Source organism: Puntigrus tetrazona, chromosome 9, assembly GCF_018831695.1.
Source record: "Puntigrus tetrazona isolate hp1 chromosome 9, ASM1883169v1, whole genome shotgun sequence".
Classification (NCBI taxonomy): domain Eukaryota; kingdom Metazoa; phylum Chordata; class Actinopteri; order Cypriniformes; family Cyprinidae; genus Puntigrus; species Puntigrus tetrazona.
This window is the reverse complement of record NC_056707.1, coordinates 4840061-4860273: the sequence shown is the minus strand read 5'-3', so window position 1 is coordinate 4860273 and position 20213 is coordinate 4840061. Positions and strand designations below refer to the sequence as shown.

At 40.0% G+C, this 20213-nt stretch overlaps 2 protein-coding genes across 5 annotated transcripts; one reads left to right on the top strand and one right to left on the bottom strand.

Annotated features, from left to right (window-relative positions):
• Positions 1-607: 607 nt before the first annotated feature.
• Positions 608-7325, top strand: stk24a (serine/threonine kinase 24a (STE20 homolog, yeast)). Of its 4 annotated transcripts, XM_043248522.1 has the most exons (11): positions 608-708; positions 1542-1772; positions 2461-2517; positions 2964-3072; positions 3184-3341; positions 3631-3816; positions 4244-4386; positions 4490-4613; positions 5662-5739; positions 5881-6011; positions 6083-7325. In XM_043248522.1, exons 1-11 carry the CDS (start codon positions 688-690, stop codon positions 6099-6101), a joined length of 1257 nt encoding a protein of 418 aa, XP_043104457.1. In that variant the 5' UTR covers positions 608-687; the 3' UTR covers positions 6102-7325. The 4 variants fall into 4 exon arrangements, with proteins under 4 accessions (XP_043104457.1, XP_043104456.1, XP_043104458.1 ...); XM_043248521.1 differs by having other exon boundaries at positions 5881-7325; XM_043248524.1 differs by lacking the exon at positions 608-708 and adding an exon at positions 2600-2635 and having other exon boundaries at positions 1635-1772; positions 2944-3072; positions 5881-7325.
• On the bottom strand, positions 7135-19336 carry LOC122351440 (INO80 complex subunit D). Its single transcript, XM_043248519.1, has 10 exons — positions 19077-19336; positions 17483-17729; positions 16136-16950; positions 15048-15150; positions 14417-14641; positions 14227-14330; positions 13954-14087; positions 13654-13868; positions 12392-12549; positions 7135-12221 (listed from the first exon to the last, which is right to left on the bottom strand). The coding sequence occupies exons 2-10, from the start codon at positions 17698-17700 to the stop codon at positions 11287-11289; spliced, it is 2907 nt and encodes a 968-aa protein (XP_043104454.1). The 5' UTR covers positions 17701-17729; positions 19077-19336; the 3' UTR covers positions 7135-11286.
• Between the last annotated feature and the right edge of the window lie 877 nt (positions 19337-20213).

Sequence of the window (20213 nt, the reverse complement as noted above, 5' to 3'; positions counted from 1 at the left end):
TTGAATTCACGCTCAATAAATATACTACTAATAACCCTGAAGAGAAAATCCATCAGCAAATTTCTCAGGTTTTTGTCATTAATTCGGCAAATGTATTGTTTGTAGACACAGCATGTCTCCTAAGGCTGTGAAAGATGCAGTCCCTACTATTTCAGTCTAATTATATTTTTTTTACATATCTGGATATTTACGCTATAAACTGTTCAAGGACAATGACAGGTCAAAAATTGAATAGAATAAAAAAATCTGTAATCACACAATAAATAGAGGAAATCTGTGGTATTTGCCAGGGAATTGATCCACAAATAAATGGGAGTGTTAAAGTAACTGTGGCATTGTGGCTCAAATGTACCCATTAAAAAAAAAAAAAAAAAAAAACATAATAGGTTTAATTTAAGGAAGAAAGTGTTACGTGCTTGTCTCTTTTTTTCCTTTAATAAATGTGATTACAGTTATACTCGCGACAGAAGCCACTTTTCATCACATGTGTTTTGTTCAGTTTTATGGAATTACTTGTATTTAACCTGTATTCATAATCATTAGAAGAGGCATTCTGCTCTTTGACCCCATTACTGCGGTGGAGAGCGGCCGTGTCACCGCCCCGTTACACCCACATGATAAAGAGCCCTGATGGACTGACTAACACATGAGTGTGAAGCGCATATTCAGGAAGCAGCCGTCATAGTCATGGACACTGGAGGATCAAAGGTACGGTGTGTTTCAGTGTGAATGAGAGTTTCTGGTTATTGTTGTTTGTTGACAGCATGGTAGGCTACTGATGTAACGGGGAAATTTTGCGATGCAGACACATGAAGAAACATTAAGCGTGTCAAGTTAATGTTTGTTTAAAAAAAGGACACTGAGAAATTGCTTTGCCAGAAGAAACATTTTATAATTACTTCCATTGTATAAGTTTATAATTTTAGTGTAATTTCAGTGCCACCCAAGATTTTTTCGTTTTTCATAGGGTCACATAATATCCGATGACCAAAGTGCCATTGTTAGTGGAAAGGCCATGATTGTGGTTATTGTAAATGACGTGTGAGAGATTAGATTAGCTGGGTATCTCTTCTGATTCAGCATAAATTTACATTAACATTTATAGTCATAATGTGCTTGTCACAGCTTTGTGCTGAAAGTTCCTTATTGACAAAACATTAACTTAGCAAGCGCTGCCTCCATTAGCAAGAATATGCAAGCATTCATGAGACTATATAAGGCTTGGTGCTGCCAAATGTCTGAAATGTTGGATCATTTGTGCCTCTATAATGTTTGGCGCTAAAGTTAAGATATTCCAGTATGAAATTGTGCCTTTGGGAATGCAGGGCGCACCTGCCACGTTCCAGCAGCTCATGAGAACTGCAGTGCTTTATTTGGATGACACTGATTTATTTGGATTGTTGAGATGAACATCTGGTCACAGCAGCACTGTTTGAATTGTCTCGCATATTAAACGATTTCTAGAATTTCTAATTCCATTTTTTCAATCTACAGCTAACAATCTTAAGAGTGCTTCTCATTAGTTTTTCTTTCCTTAACAGAATTTAAAAGTTGACCCAGAGAGGCTGTTCACCAAGCTAGAGAGGATTGGGAAGGGATCGTTTGGAGAGGTCTTTAAAGGCATTGACAATCGCACACAACGGAAAGTCGCTATAAAGATTATTGACCTGGAGGAGGCTGAAGATGAAGTGGAAGACATCCAACAGGAGATCACAGTCCTCAGCCAGTGCGACAGCCCCTTCATCACTAAATACTATGGATCTTATCTGAAGGTAAGGCCTGTGTACTGCTTCCCTCAAGCACTTTACTGTGTGTCAGACAGTTTATGGTGACTTAAACTGGATTGAAGCTGTATGATATTAAGGGATAACAGAGGTCCAAACTTCTGTAAACATTGAAATGTACTTATACTTGGACTAACTGCTCCTGTGGTGGTTAGGGTATCGATTGTAATTTTGCATTAGTTTTGTAAGGGACCAGGTGTAAATAACTTGTTTGAATAGACCCTTTAGGAATCAGAATTGCTCTATAGGCACATTTCACCATAAAATGACTGAGGACTGGGTTATGAAAGTGTCCCATATGTTCGTGGTCCCACTGCTCCTGAATGTCTTTTTGTGATCTGATACCCTGCTCCTGAAGGATTAGCATCTTGTGTTGCTCAACCCAACCCTAGTCAAACACCTGAAGTTAATCAAGGTGTTCAAGCTCACTTGAGAATTAAAAGCAAGTGTATTGGAGCAGGGAAGTTAGCAGGAACGCAGTCTTCCAGGAGCAGGGTTGGCTACCCCTGCTTTACAGCTAATAGGAACATACAGATGAAAATTGCTCATTTAGCTCTTTAAGTTTGGTACACAGTTTTAGATATTAAAACACTGCTGCTTGTTATACAACAAGAAAATGGTGCCATGTAATAACTGAGCCCAAACTCTTAATCATATAACTCAACATTTCTTGCAGGACACAAAACTATGGATCATCATGGAATATTTAGGAGGGGGTTCTGCTCTGGATTTGGTGAGAATCTTAATTTTCTTAACTTTTTTGACAATGTGTGGTTTTAGTCATGTAGTATATAACTATACCTTTGTATTTTCAGAGATTCAGAGTCCTACGGTTACCATGATTTTGCCAAGTAAGGCATGATCCTGGATTAGCATCTTTTGTTAATACTGGATCAACATTAATGTCCAAAAATATAGACTTTCATTCCCCTAAACCTAACCCTACCCAAAGTGTATTCCTAAAATCAGTGGGAAATGATAGCTGATTAACAATATAGAGATTAACAGTATAGAAGCACCTAACCCTGATCATAAGCCTAAAACAGATATTTCCAGAACAATTATTCCTCGAATCTGATTGGTTGATTGGAATGTTGTTCCAGGAACATCTTATACTTGGTGAAATCATGAGTCCTACACATTTATGTTCCTCTAACAGGTGTGTTCTTTGATCTACAGCTGGGACCTGGAGCTCTTGATGAGTCCCATATTGCCACCATCCTCAGAGAGATCCTGAAGGGTCTGGATTACCTGCACTCTGAAAAGAAAATTCACAGAGATATTAAAGGTGACATATTACCTATAGTTTTCTGCCACTGAAATAAAGGATCTCCACCAAGATGGCAGCTCTGGTCTGAAAGCTCAAATCATGATGTGATGTGTCTTTGTGTTTCTCTAGCTGCTAATGTCCTGTTGTCAGAGCAGGGTGATGTGAAGCTAGCTGATTTTGGTGTGGCTGGGCAGCTCACAGACACACAGATCAAGAGAAACACGTTTGTGGGCACTCCTTTCTGGATGGCACCAGAGGTCATTAAACAGGCAGAGTATGACTCAAAGGTCAGATCCTTTCACTGTGTAATGTATGTACCTAAGTGTGAATTAGTTAGTAGCTAGTTAGCCCTGCACTTCTACCTTCATTGCAGACTTCAGTTTCAGTCATTCTCCAACGCATATTATTTTCTGGTAATCCTGAACACCTTGACTAGTTGGGCTGAAACAAATTTCTGCAAGACAGTAGCGCTCCAAGAGGAGTGTTGGCTACGTCTTAGTTAGCTAGGCCTACTGATCTTTAGGAGACATTAGCACATGTAGAATAGGTCACTAAGGTTTGTGTGCTTTTTTGCAGGCAGATATCTGGTCATTAGGCATAACTGCAATCGAGCTAGCAAAAGGAGAGCCACCCCACTCAGATCTTCACCCCATGAAGGTGTTATTTCTCATCCCTAAGGAAAACTCACCCACACTGGAGGGAAACCACAACAAAGCTCTCAAAGAATTCGTAGATGCCTGTCTCAATAAAGACCCCAACTTTGTAAGTGTGCCAGGGGTCTCCAAACTTGTTTAAAAGTTTAGCTTGGACTTACCTCAGCACACCTGCCTGGATGTTTCTTGCATGCCTAGTAAGACCTAGATTAGCTATTTTAGGTGTGTTTAATTAGGGTTGAAGCTAAACTCTATAGGACACTGGCCCTCCAAGACTAAGTCTGAAGTCTGAAACAAACCTGTGATGTTGTAATAACTCAGACGGTCTTGATTGATTAGGGTTGTGTAGCTTAAGACTTCAGAGCAGTGGCCTGCCAAACTGCATTTGAGTAACTGTGAAATAGTCTATGAATTTTTGCATGTATAGCAGTGGTGGACTTCTTTGACATTCAAATGGCTCTTGGTGGCCACAGAAACCCACCCTTGATGTATAGTTATGTAAAATCAAAAGACAATGTCTGTCTTGTCTCTGCTAGAGGCCAACAGCTAAAGAGCTTTTGAAACACAAATTTATCGTGCGATATGCCAAGAAGACATCATTCCTGATGGATCTTATCGACAAGTACAAGAGATGGAAAGAAAAACAGGTCCGCGATGAGTCCAGCTCTGATTCTGAATCGTAAGAAGCTTAAAACAAAACAATACAAACACTGACACATTAAGTTATATTAATAATATAATGAATTATTCACTGAGAAAATGTTTTGTGTACGTGTCTTCAGAGATGATGGTGAAGCATCTGGAGAGTCTGTGGCTGATGACTGGATCTTTGGCACTGTCATAGGACATAAGCCCACTGTGAAACAGAATGGAGTCATTAAAAAAGAAGAAGAACTACGCAGAGAGGTGACATAGCATTGTCTAAAACTATCAAAGCAGAAATGTTTTAATTGAAAGACAACCTTAAAGTAAAATTATCAAACTAAACATGGTCTTTTTGATTGGAATGACAAATGTTAGTGGGTCATCCTTCCATTTATGCTCTTGCTGCTTAATCAGGACCAGGACGCAGTAACAACAGGCTAAGTAGGACTGGCAATATATCCCTTTCCTTCCACAGCTCACTATCCCATGGCATTTCCAAAACTTCCTCCTCAGGTGGACATGCCTTCATTGGGAGTGGCATAAGAGACATCCTACCATGTCAATGGCGGAGAAGCAGCTCTACTTTGAATGTTACAGGGATGTGATAACTGCGAGATCTCATTCTTTTGGTCTTTTCCCAAATGTCAGGACCATAGTTAAGGGTCAGAACATAGATTGACTGGTAAATCAAGAGCTTCACCTTTGGCTTTAGCTCCTACAATAGTCTGGTACAGCAACTGCATTACCATCACCAATGAACTGATCCGCTTATAAATCTCACAATCTGACCTGCCCTCGGGAGCGGAAGTGGGAAGTCCAGCTGGCAACCACAGCCTCAGTTTTTGGAGGTGCTGACCCTTATCCTCCCTGCTTCCCACTCGGTTGCAAACTGGACACCTTCACGCCCCAGTTGTCCTTTGAGATCCTGTCCATGAATATCACAAAGAGGATCAGGGGCAAGGGATTGTCCTGGTGGACTATGGGGATCAAGCTTTGTGGATCACGATGATACTTAAAAGGACAGTTCAACAAAAAAAAAAAGTAAAAATAAATTCTGTTATTAATTACCCTGATTTCAAAACTGTAAGACCTTTGTTCATCTTCAAATCACAAATTACTGAACTGTCCTTTTTGTCTATACCTGTGGTTTCTTTGATAGAACACCTTGTGAATTTGAGTGGAACTGACTTCATACATCCACTAAAACTCACCAAACACCACCTGATTAAAAATCAAAGAGCAGAATGCAGCACAGATTTGAACTAATGTAGTGAGATTCAGACACATCCGCTTTTCTCTTATTGTTTAGGTTCCAGACAGTAAAAAGGAGCCTTCACCCAAGAGCACAGAGTCTAAGTCCTCTATTATTTTACCATTGATTGCAGAGGTAAGAATTTAATCCAGATGAACCTTGAAATTTATGTATTATGCATTTCCCGTTTTTTAAAACCTTGCAGTTCGCAAATGAACAGTGCTGTATGTATTCAAAGTCTCAATCACAGGATGGATGTGTTTGTTCTTCCATCAGCTGAAGCAGAAGCAAGGTGTTTATAAGCCGGCGGTGTTAGAGGAGCTGAAGCAGGCCATGCTCCTGGCTGAAGAGGCATGTCCCGGGATCACAGACTCGATGGTGACGGGGGTGGTTCACAGATTAAAGAGGTATTTACAGCACCTGGCCTGCGTTGCTGAATACGTTAGTTGGTGAGAGTCTGATGTTTTCTGCCTCACAGGTTTTCATCTCAACACTGACTGACTCCCTAATCAAACACACCTGAAACTCCAGGACCTGAAATGGGTGTCAGATAAGGTAGACATATAAAATGTGCAGTGATGGGGGGGGGGTGTTAAGAAACACTGCTCTACATGAAGACTCTTTTCTGTTGTTTTCCCCAGTTACTTGCTGTCTGTACATAAGTGTAGAACTTATCCTCAATAATATCCTCAATAATTCCTGTAAGAAAATTACATTTTAGTTACAGCCTATAAATACCTCAAAGCTATGAACTAAAATCTGCACATTTGATTTTAAGGGGTCTGTGTATTTTAGCTTTTTGTTCTACATAACTAATCTGTGCAATAATCCTTTTGCTAGTAATAGTTTGAAAAAATCTATAATATTAAAATCACATAGCACTTTATTGCCCTTTAAAACAGTTGTAATTCTTTAAAAATTGTATTTCTTTTTCCTACCCATACGAGGCTTATTTCTATTTCTGTGGCTAGCCTTAGCTTAGAGGGTTTTTTTTTTTTTTCAATATTCATTTTCCGTGTTTTTTTTTCTGCATATCATTGTTTTATCACAATGTCAACATGCTCATGTACATTCCTTAGGACCATAAAAATGAAGACCATGGCTCTTTCTAAATCTGTTCCCAGTAGGAACATTTAACTTAAAAAAAAAATAAAAAATTCAAGAGTTTTTAATATATATTTATAACTTAAATGGCTATCTTAAATGGCAATAAACTTAATCTTTAAATGATCTTATTCGGAGTAAAATCCATGATACAGTTAATTTAGCTGTAAACCATTTTTATTGTCCTTCCTCTATCTGATGTTTAGTTAGAGGACGCCTGGTTGCATCTAGATGATAACAGCATTTTAATGCGTTACATAACAGAAGAGCCTATGGGATTATAGGACTATAAATCTGTGCCAAAGTTCAATTCAGACTAATGTACAACTCTGAGAGATCACCGCTCCTGCTGCTCAAACCCGACTGGTCCAGAAGCCAAATGAATGAGTAACCGTCGAACCAATCCAAACGACCGTAACAACCCAACAAATTCACACAATTTTAATTCTTACATCCAAAAACAAGATCAAAATTTGTCACTCTATATACAGATATTACATACAATGTTTATACACATATTACATAATTTTTTACACGAGAAAAATATACATAAAAATGTAAACCTTTGTATACAAAAAAATACCTTAGACAAATTAAAGACCAATAACAAAAGGTGACTAGATTATCCTATGAGTTTTTTTTTTTGTTTTTTTTTTAAAAACAGTTCTACAGTACATTCAGTGAGTATAGGAATCAGTCAGCCATCTTAACGCAGAGTGCAAGCGACTTTTGTCTGGGGGTTTCTCTGTGCAGCGGACCTGCTGTCGTTTGCACAGGACACACAGTAGTAACACAGTAAAAACGTGGACTGCACACAACATTTCAGCTCATTAGAGGAACAAAAAAAATGCTTTTGCCACAACTGATGAACATCGGTGGAAAAAAACAAACAAAAAAAAAAACGATAGCAGGCTTTTGCACAAGTGACTGAAGTGTCATTTAGAACCTGTGATGACCTAGAAAACGAACAATGTTTTGTCACTACTAATGACTCTTGAGATTGACTTCAAACGAAGTAACGGCTTCAGTATGCCCGTGATCATTCCTCCACACAAATGATCTCTTTCATGAAACAGAGCAGAACGAATGCGTGTAAATCATCTTAAAACCATTATTACGTAAGCCGTTGCTTTCGATACAAATGTCACGACTTGTGCGAGAACGATTCTATGAATGATTCAATCAGAGCGGTTTCAAATCAGTTCAATGCGTCAATCTATAACGGTTTTACAAACGATTCCATTAAATTATAACTCTTCTATTCAATGCGACAGTTTACGCAAGAAAACACGGAATCTTTTCTAAAATCATTCTCACGTAAACCGTCACTGGATTTTAGAATTTAATTATCAGCATTTACGTAAAAATGTTTGTTTTTTTTTTCAAAATATATAATTTACACACATTTCGTTCTCTTAGTTTTTCATGAATGAAACCCATTATGACTAGTGATATTGGATTAGAGTAAATGTGCACAAGGGCCTGTGGATTTCAGCGATCACTGACTCTTATTTTTTTTTAATAGCTATCAAAAATACTGTTGCACATGATCACAGTCTCTTCGTCCAAAGAAATGACACAGATACACAACATCAATCAATAAAAAAATGATTAATCACGAGAATTTTGATAGCCATTAAACAACATAATTAAACATTATGCCACTAAATGCTTCGGTTCCACCAAGTATGTTTCTTTAAAATTTCATTATTTACCTTTCGCCACTCAATTCAACCAATAAAACCCAATCTAGAGGATTCTATTCTATAAATATATTTAATACTTAATATATAAGATAATCGTTCAGTGTCTAAAATCTACCAAAAACCTTGGTTGTACTGTCTTAACTTCAAAAGAGAAAGCGAAATCTGCAGGGAACATTGGTCCCACGTGGCATAAGGCTGACTGACGGTGACTAAAAATGGCTGAGTTTGAACCTGACACTTCTGTGGAAGTCTGGAGAAGAACCATCAGGTTGCACAAACCATTCTCCATAGAAATTGCACCAAATGTCCACAAAACGAACGCAGGGGTTATTTCAGTTGACATCAACTTTCCCGCCTCCCATTCCTTCCATTTGCCAGCTCTACTGTACTCAGAAACCTTGCCACCAAGGGCTCTTGTATTAAAAAAAGACCGAACGAGGTCCTGAACTGATTAAGCACCATGAAGAAGAACAAACATTTGAACCCATGTATTTGGCAAAATAAGTGTCATTGTTCAGCTTACTCTTCTCTGAAAGAGTTCCGTGTCAGTGTTTCTACGAGATTAGCAAAGTCGAGATATTTGCCGTCAATCAAACAGTTAAGCCATAAATGAAAAACCGTTTAAGGAGAATGAGATCCAGCTGTTTGTCACCGAGCCCCGACTGAAGACTGGTACGAGAGACTCTGCTGAGGAGATTATTGCTTTAATTAACCTTTCGATGTGAGCGGTCCAGGCCTGGTCCACTGAGCATGTGCAAAGACCCATCAATGAATCATACTGTCCAGTCATACAGATTTGTGTCCTGATTACAAGTCGTATGGTGGATTCTCGTAAGACCACATTTAAGTATAGACCGGTCCTGATACAAAGACTGCTGGATGACACGAGTGTTGTTGGCTGTGCCCGGAGTTCATTCTGGGCTACTGGCTGAAAGTTCAGTGTTGACATTTGTTTTTATACTTGGTATGCGTCTTTGGTGATCTAATCGCACTTTCCGAGATGCCACTTCACATTATACTAATGCATCCCGGACCGCGTTCTCATTTAATACTTGTGCTGCAAGTTTGCAAGCCATGTACAGCTATAAAGTTGACCTCATTGCATCCAGATTTTCTTCTCTATTGCAATGCATGTCAGACCGACTGCTTGTCCAATGAGAAGAAATGTAGAACGGGACTTTATTTTGCCAATCAGGAACTGATTGGATTTGCTAAGTGACAGCTTGCTCAAAAATACAGCACAAGTAAATTTCTAAAGAATTGTAAATTTCTCATATCAACTTTCTCTTGAATACAAATATGAGGGCATGAGTGTGTCCAATTCTTCATGGACATGCAGTGACCCACTGATGACACACTAATGAACTCATATTAATCATAAGATCGAAGGAAATGCACATTAAGACAATGCGTAAATGATAATTCCTTGTGATCAGATTAACCCGAAACTGATCCGAATACCAAGTATAAAAAAAGAGAGTCCTGCTCTGCTCTTTCTCCAGCCAACAAACACAAGAACATTCCACTCACAAGGACTCTACAGGACACAAGCCAAACAACATCCTGCTACTCTTGTATGAAGAACATTATACTAATGGAATAAGTAATGTGACAAGAATATGATCCACTGGCCTAAATACAAGACCATCAACCCTTTTCCACTGACACAGTGCTGGTGCCTGGCACCATTTTGCACATTTCCACTTTAAAAAAAATGGATGTTAAAAGTCCTTTATAATGTAAAAATATTAAGTTGCACACAACCTCAAACGACATTTCTATTTGTCATCATGCTGCACAACTTCTCCTGCAACGTTATTGTCTCTGTCTGTCTGAAACAATGATTTATTTACAAATATCATATGCGTGAATCATGATTGTTCTTCATAATAATAATTCAATAAAAAAGTTCTCAAAACCTGGAATACACTAAGAGTGTAACGCGCATTATTAGGTACATGTAGTAATGTCAGATCATCGTTTGGCTCACAAGAAATATGATTCGGCTCTGAAACAGCTCTGCAGATCACTGGCTCCTGCACTAGCACCATTTAGTGGAAAAGGGGCATATGAGTGTAGAACATAACTTTTGGATCACAACAGTAACAATAAGAGATACGTGTACAGATAGACTAAAAACTGCTGCTGGCGATGGAAATTCAAGAGTTAGTTCACCCAAAAGAGAAACCCTTAAAGCCATACTTTCTTCTAAAGAACACAAAAGGAGATGTTGATAAGAATGTTCAGACTGCTCTTTGTGCAATTAAAATGAATGGACATAAAAGCTCCATAAAAAATGATTCATGATTTGTGTACTAAGTCTTCACAATTTTGAATTTAAAAAATTCAGGATTTTTCCTCTGCTCTTCAACTAATGCAAAAATAGTCTGTTCATTAAAGTTTTGCATAACGACCTTTTGCAATCAGAAGTCCAGTTTTCTTTGCACTGTGCCAAATCAGCACTGACAGTGTGCAAATATTTGTGTCTTTGTGAACGAATGCATTAATACCGATACTGTTCAGTGCTTTGTATCGGTTTTGTTAAAAGCGTTATATCAATAAAAGTAATCGATTATTTAACAGCCAATGGTTCGTGTCTTTTTGTGAACAGGCCAAAATGTCATGCAAAGACATTACTAAACAATCCTGGTCATCACACGTCATAACCAATTGTTATACACCAGTTTAAAAGTGTAGAAATTTAGAACGCCATTTTGGAGTTTGACAGCCCTTGTTCATTACTTAATTCTGTTTAAAGAGCAGGAAGCGAACATTGTTCAAAACCTCTACCTTCTTGTTCCAAGGAGGCTGAGTAAAAGATGACAGTTTTAATTTTTGAGTGAACTAACCCTTTAAGTCTCTCTAACCAGACTCAGTTGCTCTGCGGGAACGGGGGAGTTGCAGCAGTGGCACTAGTGATGGTAAAGCCTGTAGGTGGCGCTGTCGAGCTATGGCTGGGCTGCAGGTCTTTGGGGATCCCACTATGGGAAGCCAGTTGGTGGCCAAAGGCTGCACTAAACTGTGGGAGCTGTAGTTTAGGTAAGGTGGGGGTGAGAAGGTCCCGTGAAGAGGGCGAGGAGGAGGGTGAGGTGAGGCTAGTCAGGCCCGATTGGGGTAGAGCGGAGAGAGCAGCGGTGGGCTGCAGGATAGTGGAGTGGGACGTGGAGGGCGGGGTGGACAGTGCGGTGGAGAGCAGGTGAGTTTCAGCAGTGAGGAGGTTACCGAACTGTGCCGGGTCCGTGAGTGAAAGCGGGAGGTTGTTCCAGGAGGTGCGCGGAGGCCCGGGAGCTCCACTCAAAGGCACCTCCAGCAAGAGAGGCGGGTCGGTTTGAAAAGAGGCACCATGTGGGGGTGAGATGTGATCCCTGTAGGGCGATGGCACATGCTCGCTGCTGTAATGACTACCTGGCGGGGACGAGTCCGGTTTGGGAGCTCGGGGAAACGTTCGTTCTGTTAACCCACCGCTGTGGTTTGTGGAGGGTGCGGTGGCGCTGCTCTGGGTTGGCTGTGGTGAAGGGGACGTTGGGAAATGATGGTCTGTCGGGGCGTGGAGGAGGTTACCCTCCAGCTCTAGATTGGGAAATGTCTCAGAAGCTATTCGGCCGTTTAGAAGGTCTCCGATGCCTGTCGTTGCGACCCCTGACCCAGAGAACACAGCCATGGTTCGGTGGTCTACTCCATCCGCTGGGGTCAGTTCGCCCATTGAGGACAAACACACCAGGGAGTCAGGATACGACCCCATGGCCTGCAGGGCTCTGACCAGCTCCTCAGCCTCCTCTGTGGTGGGCAACAACTCTCCATTCTTACCTGGGTATGCAAAGACAGCTCAGACAACCAACCAACCAACGGGCAAAATGTTTTGAAGAAAATTTGTGTTGTTTGGCAAATGCTAGTCTTTGTGATTTCTTGCTGAAACCAAGAGGTTACTCTATAGTCTTTTTCATATTTTGGTGTGAAATAATCAGATGTGAACATACCCTCAAAAAGGTCGAAATCCTGAAGATCATCTGGGAGTCGGGGCAGCACATCAGAGAAATCTTCCTGATTCAGCTCAAGATCATTGGGAATGTCAGGCATTTCGTTTGTGATGTCGTCAGGAAGCTCGTCTGCACTGAGTTCAGGGGTCGACGGACTCCTGCTAGAGCGACAGACAGATTGAGTGCCAGCTAGACTTAAGCTGAATAAAGTCGGAAACATACTCTTAGAAGTACATAAATATAAATGGTTGGCCGACATGTTACAAGCACAAATATGTTGCTGTGGCAATCACCTAAGTACTTTGAGAGGTTGAGTTCCCTTCGTGCCTTTCATTGAACCGGAAGAGCTGCATTTCAGGTAGCTAGCTATCAACATACCGACAGATTGTTTTACATTAAAGAGATAGGTTCACCCAAAAACTGATAGTATTCAAAAATGGGCTTGATCTCAAGAACTTGGTTTTGGTTTTGTCATGGTCTTGCCTGGATAAATTTTGTGCTCCATGCCAATTAGTGATCCACTCTGTGCTGTCGTGACAGAATCACTCAGGGGTGCCCTGTCATGTTCCTGTAGATATACCTTCCTGTCGAGTTCAATTCTAACCCTGCTCCACCAAATCTGTTATAATATCTGTAATTATCAAGTGACGACATCACTGAATCAATGATAAACTGACTTTTACTGAAAAATTGACTGTTCATTATTGTCCTCTTGCGTTACCGACACTATTTTTCTCTTTATAGTGCCCTTATTATGGACTATTGATTATTAGCTTTACAGAATTAGCTTTCATGCAGTGTGTAACACAGCTCTAAGTGAATGAAAACATCCTGCACAGTTTTAAATCTGAAAGTGCACCGTGTATGAAGTTATTGGTCTGAACGAAAAATGCTAATTCATTCTTTTCTACTAGGGGCTGCTTTTAGAGCGGTACAAATTGCTTTTTCCCTTGGGGTCACTGTAAACAATGCTATTTTATCAGTCATAATCACCACAGACAAGTGACACGCAAAGAAGAGGTTTGGAAAAATGATTCATTGAACAAATCGTTTGAAAGTCACAGAACAAGTTCAAATTCTGAACCCCAATATGAACCTTTCATAACCCATAAACGGGGCACGTTATTACTTTAAATCTGCTTTGAAACAAACTGTGTTGTATAAAGCACCATATAAATAAAAGTGACTTGAACCCAAATGACCTGGTCTCGACTACAATATTGGTATTTCTGATGCAATTGATTTGAAAGCAGGAAACGCACCTGACATGAGTGTGGTGAGTGGACAGGGAGAGGGAGGGCATTAGCAAGTTGCCCTGTGGCACGGCGGGAGGAATGGGCTTCTGAGGTCTGCGCGGACCTCGCCGTCTTTTCTTTTTGTGTTTCTTCGTCAGTGCAGGCGGCTTGGTCTTCTTACGTGGGCGCCGAAGCTGCTGCTGTTGACTGCGTCTGTTGCCATCCCCACGCAGGAAGTTATCCTGGCACACATTTACATACAACTTAACCAATGCTGTACTGTGTAAACGCATCCAGGTTATCAAGAGAAGCAGTGTGGTTTCTCACCATTTTCTTGGCATGTTCGTCACAAAGAGGTGTCTGGTGAGTGATGTCAAACACAGGAATGGAGCACTGCTGTCCATCAGCGAACCGTGCCGTGCAACTGGAGAACAGCTGCTGAGAGCGATTCAACAGGATATCTGCGTCAACATGCTGTCAAGATCATAATACACTGGCATCTGAAAACTGCACAGAGGTGTTGCTTGTGACTTGCCCATTGTTCACACAGACAGTTCATTGTTTCATCACTAACATCTTGTGGTTTTGCTTAAAGGATACGTTGAAAACAGTGACGTGAAAATGGCAAAGCTATGTTGCTGCAGCTATGACCCTTTGAGGTTCCCGTACACGTTGTCCTTTCATGTGGTACCGGAGACCTTGAGCTGAAAAGATAATTAATACAGGCATATTAAAACCACACAGAGCCCAGAAATGCACAGTTCTTGCAAACATGTCATGTTCAACACACCAGGTCGAGGTCTGTGAGCTCTTGCTGAGTTTCTGAATGAGCTGTGCAGTGCAGTCGGGGTCTTTGCTTGCAGCATGGAGAAGAGCTTTCCGGAAGGCGTATCGGTATCTGCTGTGACGGGTGGTGGCCCTGTCTTGCCGGCACAGGTGTTTATACCTCTCCTGCAGGTATGTACATAACTGTGCCAGACGTGCCCGCCGGGAAAGCGGCTTTTCATTGGAGGTGCTGATGCATACAAATAAAACAAATCAGTCGGGATTATAACATGCTTGCTGTCCTCTTAAACATTTTGATCAATGATCTTGGATAGGGTTGGGCAATATATTGTATCCTATAGCCATGCGTGTCTAGTCTGTAAAGCCATTTTCTTGATTAGAAGTAAATCTTCATCACGGAAGTTTTCAAACGGAAGTTTATCAGAGAATATCGTGTTCACTTTTGCAGGTGATTAATTTGTGCAACTGAACGCAATATTGCATAGCTTGTGACTGACTGAATAGACTGACTAGATGTACATTCTATAGCATGCAATATACTGCCCGGCCCTACTCTTGGAGTACTTTAATTGTAAGTGGCATAATATTTACCATCTCAGAAGTTGTGAGGAGCAAGTGAGAGTGAATTTTATTACCTTTGATGGGAGCTTCTTTCCTGACGTCTCCAGGCCTGAGGCATTAGAGGGACAAGCTCCTCTGAATCTTCATCATCTGTACTGTCTTCAGACCAGTCTAGCCCTATAGAAACACACGTACATATAAGATCAGATATTAAGATAATCTATGGGTTACACCTACACACACATATATTAAGAACACTGTATATTGCTACTATGTAAATAAATGTTTTTAGTAAATTTTAAAATGTTTTTAAAAATAATAAATTTCCTTCAGAAATAATTTTAATATACTGATTTGCTGCTCAAGAAATATTTAATATTTTATTGGATATCTCATTACTCTACTGATTTTAGGATATTACTGGAAAATCATATCAAATAATAGCATTTAGCGTGTTTCATTAACTCTAATGTCTTTACGATCACTTTTTAGCAATTTTATATCCTTTCTTGAATAAAATTATAATTTTCTTACTGATCACAATGTGTGTTTGTAAATATGATAGCGAAGTTTTGGGAGAAAAAAAAAAATGTAACACACAGAGTAACACACATTCTGACGTGCATGTATTAAAAAATATTAAAGAAAAAGCGCATACTAAATTAAATTTTAAATGAGTAAAATAAAAATCTTGCTAACAAATGGCCAAAATGGTAAAATTGTTTGAAATGTTAAAAAATGTAAGATTAGAAGTATTTTGGGTAAAACTAGTTCTTTTAATGTCATAAACTGATCTTGTCGTAAACGTGATTTAAACAACTGAATGACATTTTTGTGGCTGTTTTCAGTAAATCATGGTAATGAAATGTATTTATTTTTGGTGCATTAATTAACTATTTAAACACTCTTTTTAAAATAATAATAAAACAGTAAAAATTCTAAACTGTATTAGAGTATTATTATTTTGATGCTTTTAACAATTTTATTACATATGTGTGTGTGTGTATGCATAATAATCTAATAATTTTAATTAATAAAAATTAATTACAATTTTATTTTTACACAAATTTAAACATCTGCCCGAAAAGTTTTTTGCCCCTTTACAACCCTAGTTTTTATGTTGCATTGCACAGAACAGTACGATTTAATTATAACAGTTTACCAAGATGTGGGAACAGGTCTCCATGTTCTCTCTGTCTCTGAGCGTAGAGCTGCACAAGGTGCTGTAGTCTGAGCAGGCAGACAGGGGGTGCAGTGAAGGCAGTGGGGCGCATGGCCACGGCGCAGGGCGGTGGGCAGTCCTGGGCAGCAGCTGGGCGAGGGGACGCAGCAGGGACAGGTCTCCGGCTAACAGGCTGGTTCTGAACCCCAGCCGATGGGAGAAGACCAGATAAACCAGAAGACCCAGTCTGAGATGGAGCTGGCTTGCATAGCAGTGTCTGCACTGTCCCGTGTTGGGCGTAAGCGGGCCGATCTGTATGTTTAGGGGGCTGGACAAGCCTCGCCGAGGGCTGAGGCGGAGGCGGAGCCGGTGGCGGAGGGGGTTGTGGTAAGTGTGGGGAGGTTGGAAGTGTGCAGGGTTCAGTGACGGCGCTAAAGTGCTCGATGTCCGGCTGACGGTGCTCTGGGTCCCGGGCGGTAACCCTCAGGCCAATCACGGGCCTGTTGGGCAGCTTCCTCTTGCTGGAGCTCTTCTGCACCACGCTTTCCTCTCCGTCCGTGTCCTCCTCATAGAAGGCAAAGGGGTCGAGGAGGTCGGAGTCCGAGAGGGGCATCGGAGTCAGACGGGAGCAGGGCGGAGACGGAGGGAGGCCATCCAGCCCATTAGTGTCTCTCAGAGCCAGAGAGGGAACGGTGATGTTCAGAGCCACAGACTCCACGTGAGCACGGGCACGAACCTCCTCCAGAGCATCCTGCTTCTTCTTACGCTCCTTCTTCGGGATGAAGCCAAGCACCTGCAGGTGGCTGTTACAGTATCTGCCAAAGTATCAGCACATGTTTCAGTATCTGCTCAGATCACACAAAGCGCATCTTAATCGTGAATGGAGAAGTGCTGTCAAATGCCTCCACGTTACTGCTGGAGGAGCTCGTATCTAGTGCTTTATTTGGTTAACTCTCAAGTTGTACTGTTGTATCGCACAGGCTTCAATGTAAAATACGATTATCGATCTACGGCTCTGTGTATTAACTGCCGCTTCATTTGAAAACAGCTGATGGAGATTTACCGCAAATTTGCAAATCAAGCAATTAAGTGATAATTACGCATAACTGATGTACTTTGCATTATCAACTGCACATTAAACGTACAGAGACGGATTTTGCTTTAAATTGTTGTTGAAGTTCATATTTCTGAAGAAACAGGCAGAGATTTTACTTCAATATTTTACAAACCTCTCTTTAGCTTTATCATTAATAGAAATTATTACCATTAAATACCATTATTATTATTAGAGTGTACAAACTGTAACTCTCCGTAAGCCTCTAATCTGCCGACTTCCTCTCATCTTACCTTCGCTCTTCTGCTTTGGGGATTGGGTTGGTGCATCGCTGACTGTTATACTTGGCCACATATTCGCACTGTTTAAACGGAGCGGTTTTGTCCTCCAGAACATGCCGTATGCAGAAGGCGTACCCGTTCAACCTGCGCTGCTTGCAGAGTTTGGGGCTGTAGGAGCACAGCGGCTTATTATCCACCTCTGAGAAATGGATGTGTTTACCTTCGTACATCACGTGACTCTGGTCCCTGAGAACATCAGCTGATGCGAGACAGAAAAGAGTGTGCATTACACCACATAAATAACACACGATAAACTCACAGTACGCGTTTCGTTTGCAAACGCAAAACGTGTGTTATGCAAAGGCTAAAATTTTACGTAATAACCATTATATTAGGCGTTACATGTGCTTTAATCAGGACCGTGCAATAAAACACTGACAATATAATAGTTAGCTCTTGCGTCTTGGTTTAATATTTGAAATAAATGCAACCTAGAGTCACAGTTAGTTGATGTGGTTATAGGTTAACTACAAAAAATAGAGACCAAAACAAACAAGCATGTGACATAGCCATAAAAGAGATAAACATTATGTCCTCAGTTTGGTTCTGATATAACTATATTAGGAATAACAGAATGGATAAGGTAACTGTTAGAAATGATGTGGTTCTGAGATGAGTCATGAAAAAAGGGCATAAATAAAATTCTGTTAACATATTATATAACAGTAAACGAGCAAATTTATGTATGAGGTCATATACATGACATAAGTCAAGGTACCTGACAAAGAAAACCACGGAAATACTATATTCCAAAAAAAATAAATCATTGATTTTTTTTTATTTTACTGTGACACTTAATTAACTTGTCCCTTCCGCAGATATTACGACGATATCCATATAATCCTTTCTTTAACATCATACTTTACGAATTATCAGATTCGTTAAATAAACATCGCTGTCATCAAATCGATATGCTAAATAACTCCTAAAACGTTGCATACAGACATATTCGGTCAGTATTTTATAACTCTTTCCCCCGTTAAAGGAGGTTTGTATTAATATCAGTTTAAAATTTAGTTTCAGCCCCTGGCTGTCAAATCACACATTATTTTGATATCTCACTCGTTAGCTACAATGCTAAAAACAAACCCAGGAAACAGAAACACTGCCGTGATACTGCGCTAATGTCAAATTTAAAATGCTAAAAATAGAAAAATAAGCTCATGCATGCGCGAATTATGTTATTAGATTTTATCAAATACGTGAAGTTTGTGCATATTAATCGCACTAAATGTGGCTATAAACAATGGCGGATGCGGCCCGTTAAATCAGGCCGAAAGAGCGGGTCGCTTCAACCGATTAAGCATTAATAGTAGTTTAATTTGAACAAACCCTTGTAAATTAATCTCTTTAAAATGAATACAATTATTACAGCCTCGGTTTAATTGGAATTAGTCCCCTAAACACGATACGAGTTGCTGAATATCCATTTTAAGTCAATGTAAACATCGGCCTACATTAGCTGCCAAGCCTGGGTGCTCGAGTAGCGCGGCGAGGGCGTTAGAGCGCTCGTGAGTCGGTTAGAGCAGTAATCGAGTTCGCTTACCTGCAGTGGGTTCAGCCTCTACGGGGTCTCACTCCGGACAGACTGTATAAACGCCACAGATCATCAACTGCACCGAATATTCATCGGAATTCCTTATGTTACGGAATATTATTTCCCGTTGAGGCGGTGAACCGTTAAAGCGATCACTAATGTACTTTCTATATTATGTTATCGTCTGCTCTCATTGAACAGATCTGCGGGGGTTTAGAGTTCAGAGCTCGGCGGACTCACAGCACCACTACCGGCACTGAGGGGACATGACAACTGCTCCACTACCACGACCGACCGCCACCGTATGCCTTAAACAGCATTTCCACTCCTGTTAGAAGCTGTATGATGCTGGTGCCTTAAAAAGAAAAGTTCCTGTTGTCTAGTGATGTTGTTTTCGGTAACTAGAATATTTTAAAAATCATTTTCCGCTATTAAGATAAAGCTGAACAGAATTATTATTATTATTAACAAAATATATTTTATATACATTTATTTTTTTAAGTGCATTTATTTAATACATTTTACTGGCATCTTTTCATCAGGCCGTAATTTATTTTTGCTACATTTATTATATTGTATTGTAGATTACATCATACCAGACCCAGACATTCAGTCATAAAATATAAAATTTAGCATTAAATATATTTATTACAGGTTGTGATTATAGTAAATGGCCATTAAAAAAAGTACAATAATACTAATATAATGTCATTTCCATAACAAGGTTGCCCTAAACTTTCACCTTTTCTCCCCAAAGGTTTCTCCCCAAGAAAACAGTGGCTTAAGATAAAATATAGGACGTGCTTTAAAAATAAATGAATAAACACCCTTTGTGAACAGATTGCTTTTGTTTTTATTTCCAGGCTAAAGCTATGACATTTTACTTGCTTGTGTATATACTGTATAATGCTGACTATGAAATGAATCTCTGGAAGACAAAGGGAGTTAACTATCTGAGAGGTGGTTAAAATATCCATGACATTTTGTGGACATTTTGTTCAGGAGGAATCGGAGGCTTTTACACGCCAGAGGGCGACCGAGAGAAACACACAGGATACTTCTAATGTTTTCCATAACATGGCAGTAGCATGGCGATTTGTAAAAATAAAGAAATAACTAAATATACATTCTCTAAATATAGTCATG